General features: G+C 48.2%; 2 protein-coding genes across 2 annotated transcripts in view; both read left to right on the top strand.

Moving 5' to 3' along the window:
• The window catches only part of SLC25A43 (solute carrier family 25 member 43), a gene marked incomplete at its 5' end in the record, with an annotated part of 36,811 nt that extends 30,699 nt beyond the window's left edge, over window positions 1-6,112 (top strand). The window contains 2 exons of the mRNA XM_025852634.2: window positions 2,374-2,508; window positions 3,137-6,112. Of these exons, the coding sequence (XP_025708419.1) occupies window positions 2,374-2,508; window positions 3,137-3,337 (336 nt within the window). The remainder of the gene's footprint in view (window positions 1-2,373; window positions 2,509-3,136) is intronic.
• A 9,670-nt stretch (window positions 6,113-15,782) lies between these two features.
• On the top strand, window positions 15,783-18,679 carry SLC25A5 (solute carrier family 25 member 5). Its single transcript, XM_025852770.2, has 4 exons — window positions 15,783-15,974; window positions 17,021-17,507; window positions 17,743-17,883; window positions 18,270-18,679. Exons 1-4 carry the CDS (start codon window positions 15,864-15,866, stop codon window positions 18,425-18,427), a joined length of 897 nt encoding a protein of 298 aa, XP_025708555.1. The 5' UTR covers window positions 15,783-15,863; the 3' UTR covers window positions 18,428-18,679.

Raw genomic sequence — 18,679 nt, 5'->3', positions numbered from 1 at the left:
GAGGAACGGGTGCGGGGTGCCGGGCGTCAAGGGCTGTGGGAAGGTTTGGCAGAGCCGCCTTGAGGAACAGGCAAGGATGCTCTGAAGGCTCGGTTCGCCGTACGAAAGCCCAGCAGAGGTTGGCAACCTCGAAGCTTTAGTGGTACCGATCTGCCCCTTTGTGGATTCGTCTTCAGTGGCTTCGGGCAGAGCAGGGGTGTGTGGGTGAGAGCGGCTGAAGGGTGAGGGGCAAGGATTTTGAGAGTAGGAGCAGAAAAAGCTGGGCGAGGTTTGGAAAGGGAAGCCACTGAAGCCAGCAGGGAACTGGTGGCCTGCGGAAGACGGGAGGGGGCAAGTGCCTGGGGGCTTGTGATGAATAACAGGAACCAGCGAGGGAGGGGGCCGGTGGATGAGTACACCATGGTCCCGGGGCTTCTGAAGTCTAAGATTTGAGAGGTGGGTGGGGAGGACTGGTAGCTTTAGGTAAGGGATTGTATTGCTGTTTAGCATACTTCATTTTTTCTAAGATTTGATTTTATTTATTTGAGAGAGAGAGAGTGCACAAGCAGGAGGAGGGGCAGGGGCGAAGGGAGAAGCAGACTCCCGGCTGAGCAGGGAGCCCGAGGCGGGGCTCGATCCCAGGACCCCGAGATCGTGACCCGAGCCGAAGGCAGACGCTTAACCGACTGAGACCCCAGGGCGCCCGTGATTAGCATACTTTCTGTGTAATAGCAATAGCAGGGCCAGCTCATACCTACTGATCCTTACCATGTGCCTGACACGGCTGATCGCTTTACATGCGTATCTCGTTTAGTTCTCACAGCAGCCGCATGAAGTGGGTACCGTGAATACGGAAACTAAGGCTCAGGAGGGTTCGGTAAGTGCCCAGGGTCACGTGGCCCGTCCGTGAAGCGGCCAGACCTAAGGCTCTGACTCGTCCGACTCCAGAGGTTCTGCTTTTCGGACTGTTAGACTATACTGCCTCTCCCACATGGAAAATCTTCTTTGGTTGCTGTTGCTTTATTTATTTTTAAGTAATCGCTACAGCCAACCTGGGGCTCGGAACTCAGGACCCCAAGATCAAGAGTCGTGTGCTCTTCTGACTGAGCCAGGCATGCGCCCCTCCTAAGTGGAAAATCTTGATTCCACTTCACTAGAATGCTGTGCTAGTCTCAACTGGACGTTTCAGAAACAAACCAAAGTATGTGCGAAGCTTCATGTGAACTTGACACCGTTACTGAAAGCCAGCTCTGAGAGGCTGTCCCCCTCCCACTGGGCAAGAGGTGTCAGTTTTGTATAGAGATGGTCCACTGAAAAGTCCTTTTGGGGCGCCCGGGTGGCTCAGTCGTTGAGCGTCTGCCTTCGGCTCGGGTCATGGTCCCAGGGTCCGGGGATCGAGCCCCGCATCGGGCTCCCTGCTCGGCGGGAAGCCTGCTTCTCCCTCTCCCTCTCCCGCTGCTTGTGTTCCCTCTCTCGCTGTCAACTAAATAAATAAAATCTTAAAAAAAAGTCCTTTCACCTGATCCCAAAACTGTCTTCTACTGAAGGACAAAAATGTTACTTTCAGAGATGGAGCATGTTGGTGATCAGTCAGGATAGTTCTGCGAGTCGTGATGAAGTCCATGAAGTGGCCAAAGTTGTGGGTGGCCAAAGAGGCGTAAAAGTAAGGATCACTGAAGTCGAGGTCCAGAAACTGGGTGTGGGATGGGTTGGTTGTCTTATAGATGCTGAAGTTCCCTAAGATGATGGTGAATCTGGAAGAGGGGAAGCCACCAGGTGGCACGGTCTTCAATGAATGGAGAAGACCTTCAGGAGGTCAGGAGATGCGAGCAGCAACGAGGAGTGTGGCTGAGGGACAATGAGCCCCAGGCGAGAACTTCTGGCACAAGAGGGAAGGACTCGGGGTCTGGGGACAGTAAGAGGGAACTAGAAGAATGCCGCTATCCCTCTGCTTTTCACCCTGGGACATCTGGGATGTGGGGAAATGAGCAGCCCACGCTTGAGAGCTTCACAGAGGAGACATCAGTTAAGACAAGGAGACCAGGGGAGGAGGGGTATTTAGAAAAGGTTAAGGGCACGGGAGAACGTTTATCATGTCCAGGGGGCATAGGTTGGGAAGCGTCGTTAAGTATGAAGTTTAGCCTGTCCTGAATGGTTGCTTCCTTCCAAGCAAAATAAGCCACAAATAGGTGAACGGGGTGTCCTGACTTCACTGCGCGTTAATATTCATTCTGAGCCCGTCGAACAAGCGCCCTGTGGCACCCATTCTTGGCAGGCATCTTGGCCAAGAGCATAGCAACCAGAGCCCAGACTTGAGACCCTGGCTTCCCTGACTAGAACATTTCTTTCCTGGTGACCAAATCACCGCGTCCCATCTTCTGTATTTCCTGCCAGGCTCAGAGCCCGCACCTTCCCCACCATGGAGGAGTGGATGTCCATTTCTCAGGAGCAGCGGACTGCTTCCGGCAGATAGTCAAAGCCCAAGGGGTCCTGGCGCTCTGGAATGGACTGACAGCCAACTTGCTGAAGGTGAGAAGGGCGGTCCATCCCTTGCTTCCCCGCCTCTTCGGATTCTAGCCCTTTCCCTTGCCGCTCCCCTACAGGTTGCCTGGGGACACCCCCCGTCTAGCACTGACCCATGAGTGCAGGCTGGCAGTCAGCCTGGAGACAGGGGGACCCTGTGCAGTGGCAGGGCATCTGACACCCCATCCTGGAGGAGCTGAGCATTCAGCATAGAGGCTCCTGACATGGGGGTTCATGGACTCCTAAGGGGAACCTAATGCTCCAGCCTAACATCATATGCAAAAATGTGTAGGTATGTGCATCTCTCTGGGGAGAGGATCCCTAGCTTCCATCATATTCCCGAAGAATTTCATGACGCCCCCCCCCCCCCGACACACACACACAAAAGAAAGGTTAAGAACTCTGGACTAACCTTGAACAAGTGTCAGGTTGTCCACAGGCATATTAATCCAGGCCATGCTCCCCCACCCCACACTGTGTCAGCTTTCATTCTGCCATCTGCCCTGACTCCAAAAAGAATGATGTTGTATTGTCCACAGCCTTTACCTCAGTTTACCCTGGTCCAGGTTGACTGCGGATGCACTGACATTTTCTTTTTAAGATTTTAACATGATCTTCATTTCTTTTTAAACAGATAGTTCCATATTTTGGAGTTATGTTTGGCACCTTTGAGTTCTGCAAGAGAATCTGTCTTTACCAAAATGGTTACATTGTGTCTCCTCTGAGCTGTAAATTGACCCCAGGGGTGGATCAGAGTTTGAAGCCCCAGGAATTGCGGGAACTTAAAAAGTTCTTCAAAACTGGACAACTGAAGTCTAAAAAACCAACTCTGTGAAACTGAATGAAACAAGAAGTGCACTGACCGAAGGCGTGTTATAATCATTAAAAAAAATGTCGCCTCATAACTGTGTGTGCGCAGAGTGGCGAGAGGATACTCCCATCTGCTGCTCTTGGAAGTGAGAAGATTCAGCCACAGAACCAGCTCCAAGCTCCAAACTGATGTCCTGGTGAACGCCTGTGCCATGGAAAAGCTTCCCAACATGACTGCTGCATGGTGGCCTTCACCAGATTTTATAACAAAACCTAGCATTAACGAAACGTGCGAGTATACTCCGTAAATGTGCAACTTACACGACACCAAAGAAAGGGCATCACCATGACCTCAGAGTCTCATGTCCTCGAAGCGGCTGAGCAAATAGCACATCAGGAGCTCAGCCACAGGGTTGCAGCTTGCGCTAAACCCACACTGGCCTCGCGTTGCTCCATTCGACCCGAGTCTTCCCAACAGGCTTGTTTCTGAAACTCCTAATGTTTGCTGACTTCTGCGTGTGCACGCTATAGCATAAATTATACTTTACCAGAAACTAAAAGGGGCGCCTGGGTGGCTCCATCGGTGAAGCGTCTGCCTCCGGCTCAGGTCAGGATCCCAGGGTCCTGGGATCGAGTCCCGCATCAGGCTCCCTGCTCCGTGGGGAGTCTGCTTCTCCCTGTCCCTCTGTGGGTGCTGTCTCTCTCTCTCAAATAAATAAATAAATCTTTTTAAAAAAGAAACTAAATTAAAACCTTTAACATTTAGAAGTCATCACTCTCTCATAGTAGAACCATCCTTTTTTATTTAAATTTGAAGCATCTCAAGCTTAAGAATTTCAGGAATCTTTTTTCAGGAAGGCAGTTTTTACTGTGACCACTTAATGCCCCAGAAGACCTTCTTCCAATTGAAATCATGTACAGTTGAAGTGGCCTGAATTCTCTGCCTTTTTCACTTGCTTTGCAAGCCTACCCTGAAAATAAATTATTTAGTCAACTTAAGTTATTCTCACAAGATGTCCCAGTTGTCTAGAAAAGGACCAAATAGAACATTTGACACACATCAAAAAAATAGAACTGAACAAAAACACTTCAGGCTAATCATCTCTACTCGATTTTTTAAAAATCAAATTTTGGGTTATTCCACCTCGGGAACTCCATGTCAAGTTTATATAACCTTACTTTCAAATAGTGCCTATCTATGCATTAAAAGACAATAATAGTAAATTGTTAATTTATACACACACACACACACACACACACACACACACACACACACAGGCTTTCAGTATGTTGCAAGTATTTTTCCCTGTTAAATGTATTTTCCAAAGAAAAATGTTGTTTGGTCATTCCTTCCTGAGGTGAGTTATAGCAGAGGAATAGCAATTAATACAGGAAGATCTCATCTGTAGCCCAATCTGTTACAGTTTGGAGGGTGGCAACTTCTTTACCCATAGTGAATAGTCCCTATTTATTAACTCTTCACATTCCTTGAGGCGACGAATTTTTTTAAAGTTCTAAAATCTGCAAAAAAAAATTATTTTTTTTACTAGCTCTAAAATCCTAGCCTCAAGTTACTTACATCGTGTTAATATCTTCTTTGTATTCTTCCACCCATATTATGAGACGGATAGCCACACTCTTGCTACTGTCACACACAGGAATGTCCTCTGAGCCGTAGTTTTGGCTTTTTCAATAAAGTTAAGTGGGGAAAAGGAATGCCTCATTTTTCTAATTTCAGGACAACTCTTAAAACTCTAGTTTTGGGGGGGCTCCTGGCTGGCTCAGTCGGAAGAGTGTGTGACTCTTGATCTTGGGGTCATGAGTTTGAGCTCCACGTTGGGTGTAGAGATTACTAAAATAAATAAATAAATAAATAAATAAAATTAACTTTAAAAAACCTCTAGCTTTGTTCCTAAAATAAACTTCCAGCTTATTTTCATTTTCTCAGGGAGTGTTCTGCTTTCCTGCTTTACGGCTGGCAGTGTGCATCAAACTGGACTAAGTACTTTAGGAGGATTATAAAGAAATGTGATACAATATTATTAACCCAGAAGCACAGTCTTAAAGACAAAACATCCCTACATACAAGAAATGGCCCTGATTACAAAGCAAATATAAGCAAAGACATGATAATGTGGTAGCAACTGTCTATAAGACTACCAAGGGGCTCCCTGTATACCTACTGAATCAATGATTAAAGGGATCATCATAGGGGCGCCTAGGTGGCTCAGTCAGTTGAGTGTCCAGCTCTTGAGCTCAGCTCAGGTCTTGATCTCAGGGTCGTGAGTTCAAACCCCACATTGGGCTCCACAATGGGTGTGGAGCCTACTTAAAAAGAAAGAAAAAAGAAAGGGATCATCATAGGTGAGAGGAGCTAGTAACGAGTCTTGAGCTAAGTTTTGAAGGAAAGGAGAGGATATTAGTTGGTCAAGAATAGTTTGGAGATCGAATAGGTCTAAGGATAGGTTGCAGGTTGAAGGTGGGGCATATGCAGTGTCGCAAAGATGGAAGCAAGCAAAAAGTGGGATAGAGTAAGAAGACTGGCTTTCACACATCAATTTGACAACTATTGGGACCTCTGGACACGGTGGAAAGTAAAGCAGATAAGTTCCTTGCCCTCATGGAGCTTACGTTCTAGAAGGTTGAGAGTCAATAAAAAAGTAATCTGCAAGTCAGGTAATTATAAATTGTAATGGTATGAGGGGAACAAACAGGGTGCTTTACCAGAGAATTAGGTGGGAGTGAGGGAAATATTTTTTTAAAGATTTTATTTCTTTATTTGGCAGAGAGAGACACAGCGAGAGAGGGAACACAAGCAGGGGGAGCGGGAGAGGGAGAAGCAGGCTTTCTGCAGAGCAGGGAGCCCGATGCGGGGCTCGATCCCAGGACCCTGGGATCATGACCCGAGCCGAAGGCAGACACTTAACGACTGAGCCACCCAGGCGCCCCTGAGGGAAATATTTTAAGTGCTCTGAGAGGTGATATTTGAGATGAGACCTGAAAGATGACAATGAGGCAACCGTGCAAAGAGCTAGGGAGAAGAGCATTCTGGCAGAGGGCACAGAGGTGCAAAAGTGCTACTGGTAGTGGGAAAAGACTGGTAGTGTGGTGCTCAAGTGAGAGTGTGTGAGAGATGAGGCTGGACAGAGGGCCAGATCATGTGTCACTGTTTGCGCCATAATAAGAAGTTAGATTTTGGGGCACCTGGGTGACTCAGTGCGTTAAGCGGCTGCCTTCAGCTCAGGTCATGGTCCCAGGGTCCTGGGATCGAGCCCCGCATGGGGCTCCCTGCTCGGCGGGAAGCCTGCTTCTCCCTCTCCCTCTGCCCCTCTCCCCACCGCTCACGCTCTCTCGCACTCTGTCTCTCAAATAAATAAAATCTTAAAAAAAAAAAAAAGTTAGATTTTATTCTAAATGCAGTCAGGAGTCATTGAAGGTTTTTATGTACAGAAGCAATATACTCTGATTTTCATTTTAAAAAATATCCCTCTGGTTGCTGTGTGGATAATAGATTAGAGGGAAGAAAAACTGAGTGGGAAAACGAGGTAAGAAGAGACTTACAAAGTCCAAGTAAGAAATGATTCCTTAGGGGCGCCTGGGGGGCTCAGGTAGTTAAGCATCTGCCTTCGGCAGATGGACACGAACTCCGGGTCTTGGGATCGAGCCCCGCGTCGGGCTCCCTGCTCAGCCGGGAGTCTGTCTCTCCCTCTCTTTCTGCCCCTCCCCACCCCACTTGTCCTCTCTCTCAAATAGATAAAAAAAAATATTTTAAAAAATGAAATGATGGCTTAGATTCGAATGGCAGCACTAAAGCTGGAGAGGAGAGAGCGGGTTCAGACATATTTTGGAGGTGAACTCAGCAGGATTTAAGGAGCAATTGAATGTAGCGAATAAAAGGAAGCACTTAAAGATGGCCCCTAGGTTTTTGGCTTTTGATTCGATTGACAAGGCAGATAATGTTGCCAGGTGACAATGTAGGGTAGATTTTTGGTGGGGAGGGAATTAAAAGTTCTCTTTCGGGCATGTTAGTTTTGAAATGCCCATGAAACATCCAAGTAGAGAAGTCAAGCAGACAGTTGTCCAAACCTGGGGTGATAGACTAATGATCCCTGCCTCAAGGGTACCCACATTCTTATCCCTGGAGCCTGTGACTATTTACCTCACATGGCAAAAGGGACTTTGCAGATGTGATTAAGGTTTAAGGACACTGAGATGGAGAGATGATCATGGTTTATCTAGGTGTGCCCAGTCTAATTACATGCGCCCTTAACCGTGGAAGAGGGAGGTGGTGAAGAGCGGGCCGGAGAGACTCAAGGATGGAACCAAGAGGCAGAAGAAGTGGTGCGTGAGAAGGACGTGACTCATTGCTGCTAACTTGGAAGACAAAGGTGCCCATGAGCCAAGGTGTAGGGTGGCCTCGAGAAGCTGAGAATAACCCTCAGCTGACCGCCAGCAAGGAAAGAGGATGCCAGCCTTACAAGCACAAGGAGTTGAATTCAGCCAGCCACCTGAATGAGCCAGGAAACGGGCCTTCCCCCAGGGCCTCCAGAAAGAGCCACAGGCCGGCTAGAGCCCTTGATTTTAGCCCAGTCAGTACCATGTCAGACTTCTGACCTACAGAGCTGTAAGATAATAAATTTGTGTTGCTTAAGCCACTGAGTTTGTGGTGATTTGTTACAGCTACAATAGACTGAAAGACACCACCAAAGGAGTTGATGGGAAGAAACTCCTGGGGGAGGGGATGCAACATGAAATGACAAGGAAGAGCTGGTGGGTAAGACCTCACGATGTGAAGGAACTAGAACTCTCTTTTTTTTTTTAAGATTTTATTTATTTATTTGACAGAGAGACACAGCGAGAGAGGGAACACAAGCAGGGGGAGTAGGGGAGGGAGAAGCAGGCTTCCCGCCGAGCAGGGAGCCCGATGCGGGGCTCGATCCCGGAATCCCGGGATCCCGGGATCATGACCTGAGCCGAAGGCAGATGCTTAACGACTGAGCCACCCAGGCGCCCCAGGAACTAGAACTCTTGTACTCTGCTGTTGGGGATGTGAAATGCTACAGTCATTTGGGAAACAGTCTGACAATTCCACTTCTAGGTATATACCTCAAGAGAAATGAAAACGGGTCCACACAAAAACTTGTACAGGAATGTTTATAGCAGCATCATTCCTGATAGGCAAAAGGTAGAAATGACCCAAATGTCTATCCACTGATGAATGGATAAACAAAATGTGGCGTATCCGTGCAGTCAAATACTACTTCGCAATAGAAAGGCACTGGCTACTAAATCACAAAAAAGCACAGATGAATATCAAAAGTATATATATATATATACACATAGATATTGATATATTGATTTATATACATACATCAAGTGAGAGAAGGCAGAACCCCCCAGAAAAGGGTACAGACTGTATGATTCCATTTCTTCATTTTTTAAGAGAGAGTGTGTGCCCGAGCAGGGTAGGGGGGGCATAGAGGGAGAGGGGGAGAGAGGGAGAATCATGCAGGCTCCACGCCCAGTTCGGAGCCTGACACGGGGCTCAGGCTTGATCTCACAACCCTGAGATCACGACCTGAGCCGAAATCAAGAGTCGGACACTTAACCGACTGAGCCACCCAGGTGCCCCAACCATTATTTTTTTAAAGTTTATTTTGCTTAGTAATCTCTACACCCAATGTGCGGCTCGAACCCACAATCCTGAGATCAAGAGTCACGCGCTCTTCCAACTGAACCAGCCAGGCTGCCCCTGTATGCTTCCGTTTTACATGCAATTCTAGGAAAATGGAAACTACAGTGACAGAAAGCAGATCAGTGGTTGTTTGGGGAAAGAGGAGAATTTTTAGTGTGGTTATGGAAACATTCACTATCTTAACTGTGATGGTTTCATAGATGTACACGTATGTAAAAAAACTGATCAAATTGTATACTCTAAATAAGTACAGATTTATTGTATGACAATTAGACCTCAATAAGATTGTTTTGCTTTTTTGTCTTAAGCAGCTGCCCCAGAGCTAGAATCCATCAAATGCTTTCTAAGCCTGCCCAGAGTGGCTAGAGATGAAATCCTTGGTGGGGAGGGGAGGGAAAAAGACTTCAAATGCTAAGCTGAGGAGTTTAGGTTTGACCCACCAAGCAAAGAGGGAAGAATCACTTGTTTCTTGAGCAACACAAGGGACGTGATGAAAACTGGATATGGGGGCGCCTGGGTGGCTCAGTCGGTTAAGTGTCTGCCTTCGGCTCAGGTCATGATCCCAGGGTCCTGGAAGCAAACCCCACATCGGCCTCAGGCTCCCTGCTCAGTGGGGAGCCTGCTTCTCCCTCTCCCCCTCCCCCCAACTTGTATTCTCACTTGCTCTGCTCTCTCTCTCAAATAATCTTAAACAAAAAAAAAGAAAGAAAGAAAGAAGGAAAGAAAAGAAGAAAGAAAGAAAGAAAGAAAGAAAGAAAGAAAGAAAGAAAGAAAGAAAGAAAGAAAGAAAGAAAGAAAGAAAGAAGAAAGAAAGAAAAGAAGAAAGAAACAAAGAAACAAAGAAAGAAAGTCAGAAAAAGAAAGGGAAGGAAGGAAGGAAGGAAGGAAGGAGGGAGGGAGGGAGGGAGGGAGGGAGGGAGGGAGGGAGGGAAGGAAGGAAGGAAGGAAGGAAGGAAGGAAGAAAGAAAACTGGTTGTGAGCAAGACTGTTCCAGAAGCTGAAGTAGTAATGAGAGGCTAGAGACAGGAAGATTGACAAACCGTGAGCATTGTTTTCTCCTCAGTAATTGCACAGCAAACACCAGGGTCTCATCACAGCCAGGTCACAATACCGAGAGTGCTTTTTCTGGGTACCTCTCAGACACTCAAATCCTGCTTAAATTGTCTCTGATATGGTTACCAGATTATTGGTAGGGTCCTTGCCTGGGACTGAGAACTGGCTTACCGCCCTACTTAAGCAAAGTTGGAGTGATTTGTCCATTAAAACTCAGAGTTGGTCAACCTAAGTTAGTATTTTTCTTAGTATTTTTTTAACCTTTTATTATTATTATTTTTTTTAATGTGAGCTCTATGCCCATTGTGGGGCTTGAACTCCCAAACCAGACATCAAGAATCACATGCTCTACCGACTAAGCCAGCCAGGCGCCCCAGTGTTTTAATAAAATCTAACGTGTACTAAATGCTCACCATGTACCAGACTGTTTATGCATACATTATCTCATTTAATTGTCCCTACTTCCTTCCAATGAAGGAGAGTTGGAAGAAAGGCAGGCAGGGACAAAGGGCCCAGCCCTATAAAGATGACAAAAACCTGATTGGGTGACAGGCGCATGAGGGTGAATCAGATTAAAACAACCCGCCAGCAAGCGATAAAAAAACCTAGACTTAGAAACTCCCGTGGTAACCCTCGCAGGTGCCCTCCCTCTTTGGGAGCTTTGTACTATCGCTCAATAAACATTGCTTTGCTGCCCACCGCTCTTCATCTGGTCTACCTCTTCATTCTTCGAAGGGGCGTGACCAGGAACTGTGGGCACCGAAGGAAAAGAAATCCTGTAACACTTCGAGATATAGGTACTATTATCATTACTATTTTACACCAGAAGAAATTATAAGTTTGGAGGGTTTAAGCAACTTACCCAAGGCCTGACAGCAAGTGGTAGAACCAGTATCGGAACTCTAGCAGTGGGTCTCCAGAGCCCACCCTCTTGACCACTGGGCTAAATTACCTCTCTCTTCCTATTTTGTCCCAGATTCCCAAACTCAGATGCTCAAAGCCATTCAAACTTATAGAGAGACAAAGGATACATAACATACATAGATAGGTACATGAATAAGAGCAAGATACAAAGAATCTTAGAATCAGAAGGGTGCAGAACTCTTCCCAAGGGACACAACAATCTCCTCTACAGTGCCCCTAACAAGGGGTCATTCTACCTCAACTCTTAACATCTCCAGCGGTGAGAAGTTCCCCACATCATAAAGCAACCCATTCCACCTTTAAGTAGCTCATAGTTTAGAAAGTCATTTCTTGTTCAGCTGAAGTCTACCTGCATGATACTCGCTGGTGTTGACTGTCCATACAGAATGTCTAATCGTCTTCTCCCTGACGGTCCCTCAATTATGAACACAGTTATTTTTTTAAGTTTATTTATTTATTTAAGTCATGGGCCTCAAACTCATGACCCCGAGATCAAGAGTTGCATGCTCCTCCCACTGAGCCAGCCAGGCGCCCCACAAACACAGTTATGATGTCCCTCCTTGACCCAAAGCTCTTTCCCAGTATCTCTCGTTCGAATATTCAGCCATTTCTCATACGACACAATTTACAGGCACTTCACTTTCCTAATGCCTTCTTTGAATATGTTATAGTTTGTTGATGTCCTCTAGAACATGGCATCCAGAAGTGAGCATGAATCTCTCTGGGCCGGCCAGCAGAGGCCCTCCTCTGTTCACCACCAGCCTCTTGGCCCAATTCAATACTCATCAGCAGTTTTTGGCATTGCCAACTCCCAGGCAACGAAGACCCCCAGTTCTTTATCATACACAGCGCCGTTAAGCTCTAATACCTCATCCTTAATTGTCCTGCAATAAATATAACATTAGAACCCTTTATTGGGCTCCATCCCATTTTATAAGCCTGGGTATATTCTGGACTTTAGCCCTTCTGACTCAGTTCCTAGAGGTTTGTGATACTCTTTGGTCTTTGTCCTTGGAACTCCAGCCCTCCTGTCCATCTATATATGTACTTTTAAAATCTGAGCTCTTCAGAGGATAATCTGTAAGGACACTTACATTTATCTTTCCCTTTGTAATTTCTCATTGGAAGTTTTCTAAATTGTACAGGTTTGAATTTTATCTTTGGAACTTGTTGCCCCCTTGAGCTATTTTCTCTTTTGGTATTTGGCCAGGGCATCTATTTATCTTTTCTCCGATCTTTTTGAAGTCTACCCCCCCCACACACACACACGTTTGTTAACCTCTCTGACCATGCCCAGAATTCTTCTGCTTAACAGATCCAGATGGCATGGTCGGTGTCCCCAGATTCTTGTCACTTTCACTTTGCTAACCAGATCTTTCTTATTTATTGTCAGGATTAAGCCCAGTTTAGCAATTTACCTCACTGATTCTTTAGTCTTCTGAGAACTGTAATTATCAACAAGAGAGTTAAGAATGTATCCAATGTGTTGCTATCAGAATAATGAGACTTACAGAAGTTATTCGGACGGTTTATGCCTCTGATCACCATCTCTGGCCTATGTGATGGTTTTATGAAGTATTATTCACAGCTGTTATCTAACCAGGCAGTTCCTTGTATACTTCCACGACCACAGTCACTTACATTTCTCCCTTTCATTTTCACTGGATGCTTTCCCCCCTCCAGCCAATGAATTACTGGTTATATCTTCTTGATATATTGTAACTACCCTGCTGTCCTTCTACATGGTATCTCTCTGAACCAGGTTTCCCCTTCCTTTTCCAGACAGAAGTCCTACTCTACCAAGTTTGCACCATACCTATAAAATTGCATTTTCTTGCTTATATTAACATTTTACATTCACTTTATTACCTATATTCTGGGTGTGTTGGTACATAGATAACTGAGGCCCAAGTATCATTTCTGACCTCCCTCCTAGTTTTTTCTTGAGAATTACTAGGCACTACTTTAGCTTGAGTTCCTCTTTCTTAATTATACATGTATTCTAAAAAGCTTCCAGAAACACAGTAGTTACTAACACAGAGCCCCCACTAATGCTTCACTGAAGGAATTTGTTTTTAATGAATTGACCAGCCATATATCACCACCAACATCATCATTATCATCATTAATATTAGTCTCTATTTTTCCTGGGCTCTTGTCCCTGGTTTCTTCTTTTTTTTTTTCTTTTTAATTTTTTTAACTTTGAGACACAAAAATTTTGCGCACACACACACAAAGTATAAAGAATTCCTAGGGGCACCTGGGTGGCTCAGTCGGTTAAGCGTCTACCTTTGGCTCAGGTCATGATCCCAGGGTCCTGGGGATCAAGCCCCACATCGGGCTCCCTGCTCGGCGGGGAGTCTGCTTCGCCCTCTGCCTCTGCTGCTCGCTCTCTGTCAAATAAATAAAATCTTTTTTAAAAAAGAATTTCTATATTTCCTTCACTCAACTTCTCCAAATGTTACCATCTTACATAACCATTGTAACTAAGACCAGTATTGGTGGACTACTAGTAATGAATCTACAGATACTCAAATTTCACCAATAGTACCATCAATGTCCTTTTTCTGGTCCAGGGTCCAGTCCAGGATCACACGTTACATTAAGCTGTCATTCTCCTTAGTCTCCTTTAATTTGTGACAGTTCCTCAGTCTTTCCTTGTCTTTTATGACCTTGACACTTTACATCTATCTGACTCCTTGAAGCATACCTGGTCATAAGCAACTAAGAAAGCTTCCGCCCACAGTGGATTTAGCAAAATACCAAATCATGGCATGGAGTTGCTTTAAATGACCCATCTTGTACTTCATCTTCAATAAAACTACACTTAGGCACCCAAAGACTGAGAAGGGACAAATTCTATGTCATTATTTGATCATCTTTTTGCGGTGAGATAGAAATCTGACAGAACAGTACATGTGAAAGTGCTTGAAACAGCAAAAGAGTTTTGGAATAGAAAGCCATAGGGACATCATGCTCAAACGGAGTAGCAGAGGTGGCCAGTGAAAGACAGAAAGAGGGTACCTAAGTGAAGGCAAGGGGTATCATAGAGTAATTAACGTTTCAATAAAAATGCATTAACCAGAACGTCAAGAGTTCAAACTGGAAGGGTTTTGAATTCTACTTCGAAACCCATCCTAAAAACCACCTCCGTCTCAATAAAACGCTCCACAGATTTTTGGTTTCGCTGTTAATTCTCTCACCAGTAAAGGTACGAGGAGGGACTATCACTTCCAGAGAACATACTTCATCACTGAAACTCTACAGCAAGGTCATTTCTGTATCCGGCGGCATCACCGTTATAATCGACTCATGAGAAAGGGAGCGGCTTCTCATGAACCTAAGTCAAGGGTCTCAGCCAGGATCAACGAAGCTGGGTTCCAGACTGCTCTTCTTTGAACACTCTCCGTGTGTGCTCATCACTTCAGATTGCCGGGGTTCCCGGGAAGACTTACAAATTGCAAAGCGTAATTAAATGAAGGACCTCACGACCCTGGAGGAACCCTAGAATTGGGCCCTTCAATGGGCAGATCTGGAGAAGGTGGGAGAGGGCAGGAAAGGAAAGTGAGGGATACGCACCGTGTGTCTTCAGTGTGCTGGGCAACCTCCGGATCGGCAGCAGTTGCAGTTTGCAACAGGATCATTTTTATAAACATTGTTGTGATTACTTAGACATATGATATGTGATTACACTCTCCGCTACTGTTCCGAACCGAAGCGAGTGCACTCAAGCTAGCAAGTAGGTTTTTAAGGACTTGTCTGGCAAATGCTTACCCACTGCAGGGATTAAGGGGCTCAGTAAGCACTTGTCCATTGACACAATGGCTATCAATCAAATTCTGTTGATTCCTCTAAAAGCTTCTGGAGTTCAGGAATCTACTCAATCCAAGAGCACTTTACTTGGCGTCCAAGGAGCTAAATGCCAACCTAGTTCACACAGCCTCTTAACCTTCCTGGTACGACCTCTTTATTTGGCTTCTGGCTAAAATAATGCCCCCACCCCCAGCCGAGTCCTTTGGCCTCTCCTCTGCCAATTCCCGGCAAGATCTTTGTTAAATCGTTTTTGCAAACCAGAGCCTGGGGCACGCTGACAGTGTCCCAACTCTGCTGTTCCCCCAATTTCCTCTGGCTTCACCGGGGAAGCTCCAGAGCAGTGCCAGGTCTAGGGTGAAAAGAATGAGGCTCCTGCCCTAGCACAAAATTTTAGGGGCACCAAACAACTCAGCAATACCAAATCAAATGATTTTTAGTGCACCATTTTAAAATAAGTCAAGAGTAAGGCCAAAGTCCATGATGAACACCTTGTCAACATTTTAAAATAAAGACAAGATCGCACCCCGCACTCGCAGGACCCTGCCTCATCTGCCTCACCCTAATCCCAACCGTGGCGCTCCAGTTCAACTTTATTTACGGAAACGGGCGACCAGCCGTCGTTTGCCCACATTATTTTTTTTTTCAAATATTATTTATCCTAGCTTCCGAGATTGGGGGGGGGCGTCCCCTTAAATACTGCTGAGGTTTCTATCCAGGCACAGCGTGACCTCAGCCGCCCTCCCCACCCGCAGGCCTCTCCCAGGGTCCAGCGGCCGGGGCCCTGGGTATTCCCTGGGGCCGCCGGGTCCTCGGGGCCGGGTCAGGTGCCGCGCGCCGGCGGCGCGGAGCGGAGGGCGGCCCCGGGCCCGACTCCGCGGCTCCGCCCCCCGCGCGCCGAGCCACTCAGCCGCCGCGCGGGCCCGCCCAGGCCCGCCCCCGACGCCGGCCGCCCAGGCGCCGGCTCGCCCTATATAAACCGGCCATTTGTTTCGCTCCGCCCCAGAGTCCCGGAGTCCCGGCCGGTTCCTCCCGTAGTCCCGCAGTCGCCCGTCTCATTCCTTTCAACATGACAGATGCCGCTGTGTCCTTCGCCAAGGACTTCCTGGCGGGTGGAGTGGCCGCGGCCATCTCCAAGACGGCGGTAGCGCCCATCGAGCGGGTCAAGCTGCTGCTGCAGGTACCCCCGGGGATTGGGGAGTCGGGACCAGGAAGTGGGGGACGGGGCGCGCAGGAAGCCTGGCCCCGGGGGGCTGGAGGGGGCACCACTCCCCAGCCCTGTCGGGGGAAGCGGCCCCCGTGCGGGCAGGGGTGGCCGCGGAGGCGGACCAAAAGGCCAGCTCGAGGGAGGTGCTTTGGTGACCTGAAGTTCTAGAGCTAGGAAGGGGTCGGGGCGGAGGGAAGCGAGGCGGGCCAGGGCCTTGGCATCCCCGGGGAGGGGGGTGGGCAGCGAGCTCGGAGGGGCAGCCCGGCGGCGGCCGTCTCCCCGGGGCCTGGAGGTCAAGGGCGAAGCCTGGAAGCCGGCGCTGGAGGGGGGGAGGGGGGAGGGACACCTGGCCGTGCCGAAGGCCTCAAGGTCGCGGCAAGGAGATAATCTCACAGCCTTGCGGAGGCCATGCGGCGGGTCGAGGGGCCGCGCCGCGGGCGGACGCTCCCTCACCTCGCCGGGCCGGAAGCCGGCGCCGGGAAGCGCCTGTGCCTGCTGCGTCCGCCCCCGCGCAGCCGCCGCCGCGTCCCCGCCGCGCTCGCTCCCCCGCTCCGGCTCTAGGGGGCGCGCCCGCACGGGCGGAGGGCTGCTGGCCCCGCGGGTCACCGCTAGGAGACGAGCAGGGGCGGAGCGGGAGGGAAGCAGCTCCGGAGACCCGAGGCGTAGGCCGCGGTCACCAAGGTGACCGCGCCCTGCGTGGGACAGGCCCAGATGCCTCTGAACCTGGGTCTGAGGTAATGACCTTTCTCCCAGGTCTAAAGGTCACGCGTCCAACCGAGGGTGCCCCCTCCCCACCCAAAGGGGTGGAGGCTTAATGCCTTCTGAGGGTGCAGAGCACTTCTCCCACGGTGACGGCCTCAGAGGGCCGGGAGGGTCCATCCTGTATGAACTAGAAGACTAGAGGTGGGGAGTAGCTAACCTTAAAGCCCCGCCAGAGATTCAGAGGATAATACTCTCTCCCTTCCTCCCTTCTCCGTGGTTGTAACTCTCTCCCTCTTGGCCTCCTCCTTGTCTGTCAGGTGCAGCATGCCAGCAAGCAAATCACAGCAGATAAGCAGTACAAGGGCATTATGGACTGTGTGGTTCGCATCCCCAAGGAGCAGGGAGTCCTGTCCTTCTGGCGTGGTAACCTGGCCAATGTCATCAGATACTTCCCCACCCAGGCTCTCAACTTCGCCTTCAAAGATAAATACAAGCAGATCTTCCTGGGTGGTGTGGACAAGAGAACCCAGTTTTGGCGCTACTTTGCCGGGAATCTGGCGTCAGGTGGTGCCGCTGGGGCCACATCCTTGTGTTTTGTGTACCCTCTTGATTTTGCCCGTACCCGGCTCGCAGCCGATGTGGGCAAAGCTGGAGCTGAAAGGGAATTCCGAGGCCTCGGTGACTGCCTGGTGAAGATCTACAAATCTGATGGCATGAAGGGCCTATACCAAGGCTTTAATGTGTCTGTGCAGGGCATCATCATCTACCGAGCTGCCTACTTCGGTATCTATGACACCGCAAAGGGTAAGTTTGCTCTGTGCCTTGAAGCTGTGTACCTTTCATCTGAAAGATCGTTAATGCCGTCCGAATTTTCCAGAGCCAGAGATTTTCCGTAATTGCTATAGGAAGCTGACGGTCATCCAGTGCAAACTTCATGTGCGGATGAGATGTTTCGGGGGGGGGGGGGGGGCGGGGGCGTAGGAACCAAAGGCTGCTAAAACTCTGCTTTCTAGTAAAAGCGTCTCTTTGCTGTTCTCAGGAATGCTTCCAGATCCCAAGAATACTCACATCTTCATCAGCTGGATGATCGCACAATCCGTCACGGCGGTTGCCGGGTTGACTTCCTACCCGTTTGACACTGTTCGCCGCCGAATGATGATGCAGTCAGGGCGCAAAGGAAGTAAGTTTCCCCTTGAGCTAAAGATAAAAAGACTGTCGGGCCGGGACGAGCTGGGGCCACAGGCTAGCAGTGCCTGGCTTTAAAACTGCAGTCTGTTCTGATGGCAGGATGGGGTTGATGGTGCCTGCCTTTGAGCGGGCCCTCTGGATGCCTATGAATGAGGGTGCTTAAACGGTATTAGAGGTTAAGACCAATGAGTAGCCTCCATAGCCCTGTTCTCTACTCGAGGCATTAATATTTCAGTGTCGCCCACGCGAATGTGTAAATGTCGGGTTTCCCGGAACTGCCATCCGCTCTTAGAGGCGAGGCTCCGGTTTTGTCTAGTAAGTCTGGGGAGGGCTTTCATCAGCCTTTGGTCCCCAACTCCGTGTCTTTATTCTTTGCAGCTGACATCATGTACACAGGTACAGTAGACTGCTGGAGGAAGATCGCTCGCGATGAAGGAGCCAAAGCGTTTTTCAAGGGGGCGTGGTCCAATGTTCTCAGAGGCATGGGTGGTGCTTTTGTGCTGGTCTTGTACGATGAAATCAAGAAGTTCACATGAGTTACTTCCTAGTCTTTCCCCCACTGTGAACAGGCATGTTGTATTATATAACATATCTTGAGCATTCTTGACAGACTGTTGGCTGTCTATTTATCAAGGGCAACTATTCCACTGGTTGAAAACGGGAAGCAATAATACTCATCTGACCAGTTTTCTCTTAAAGCCATTTCCATGATGACGGGACTCAATTATATTTTTTATTTCAGTCACTCCTGATAAATTTGAAGAAATAAAAAAAATACCTGAAATATA

The sequence above is a fragment of the Callorhinus ursinus genome, unplaced genomic scaffold (assembly GCF_003265705.2).
Source record: "Callorhinus ursinus isolate GAN/ISIS: 27379988/994484 unplaced genomic scaffold, GSC_fseal_2.0 scaffold33, whole genome shotgun sequence".
Taxonomy (NCBI): Eukaryota; Metazoa; Chordata; class Mammalia; order Carnivora; family Otariidae; genus Callorhinus; species Callorhinus ursinus.
The sequence above is the reverse complement of the archived record's forward strand: the minus strand, read 5'-3'. Positions and strand labels throughout refer to the sequence as shown.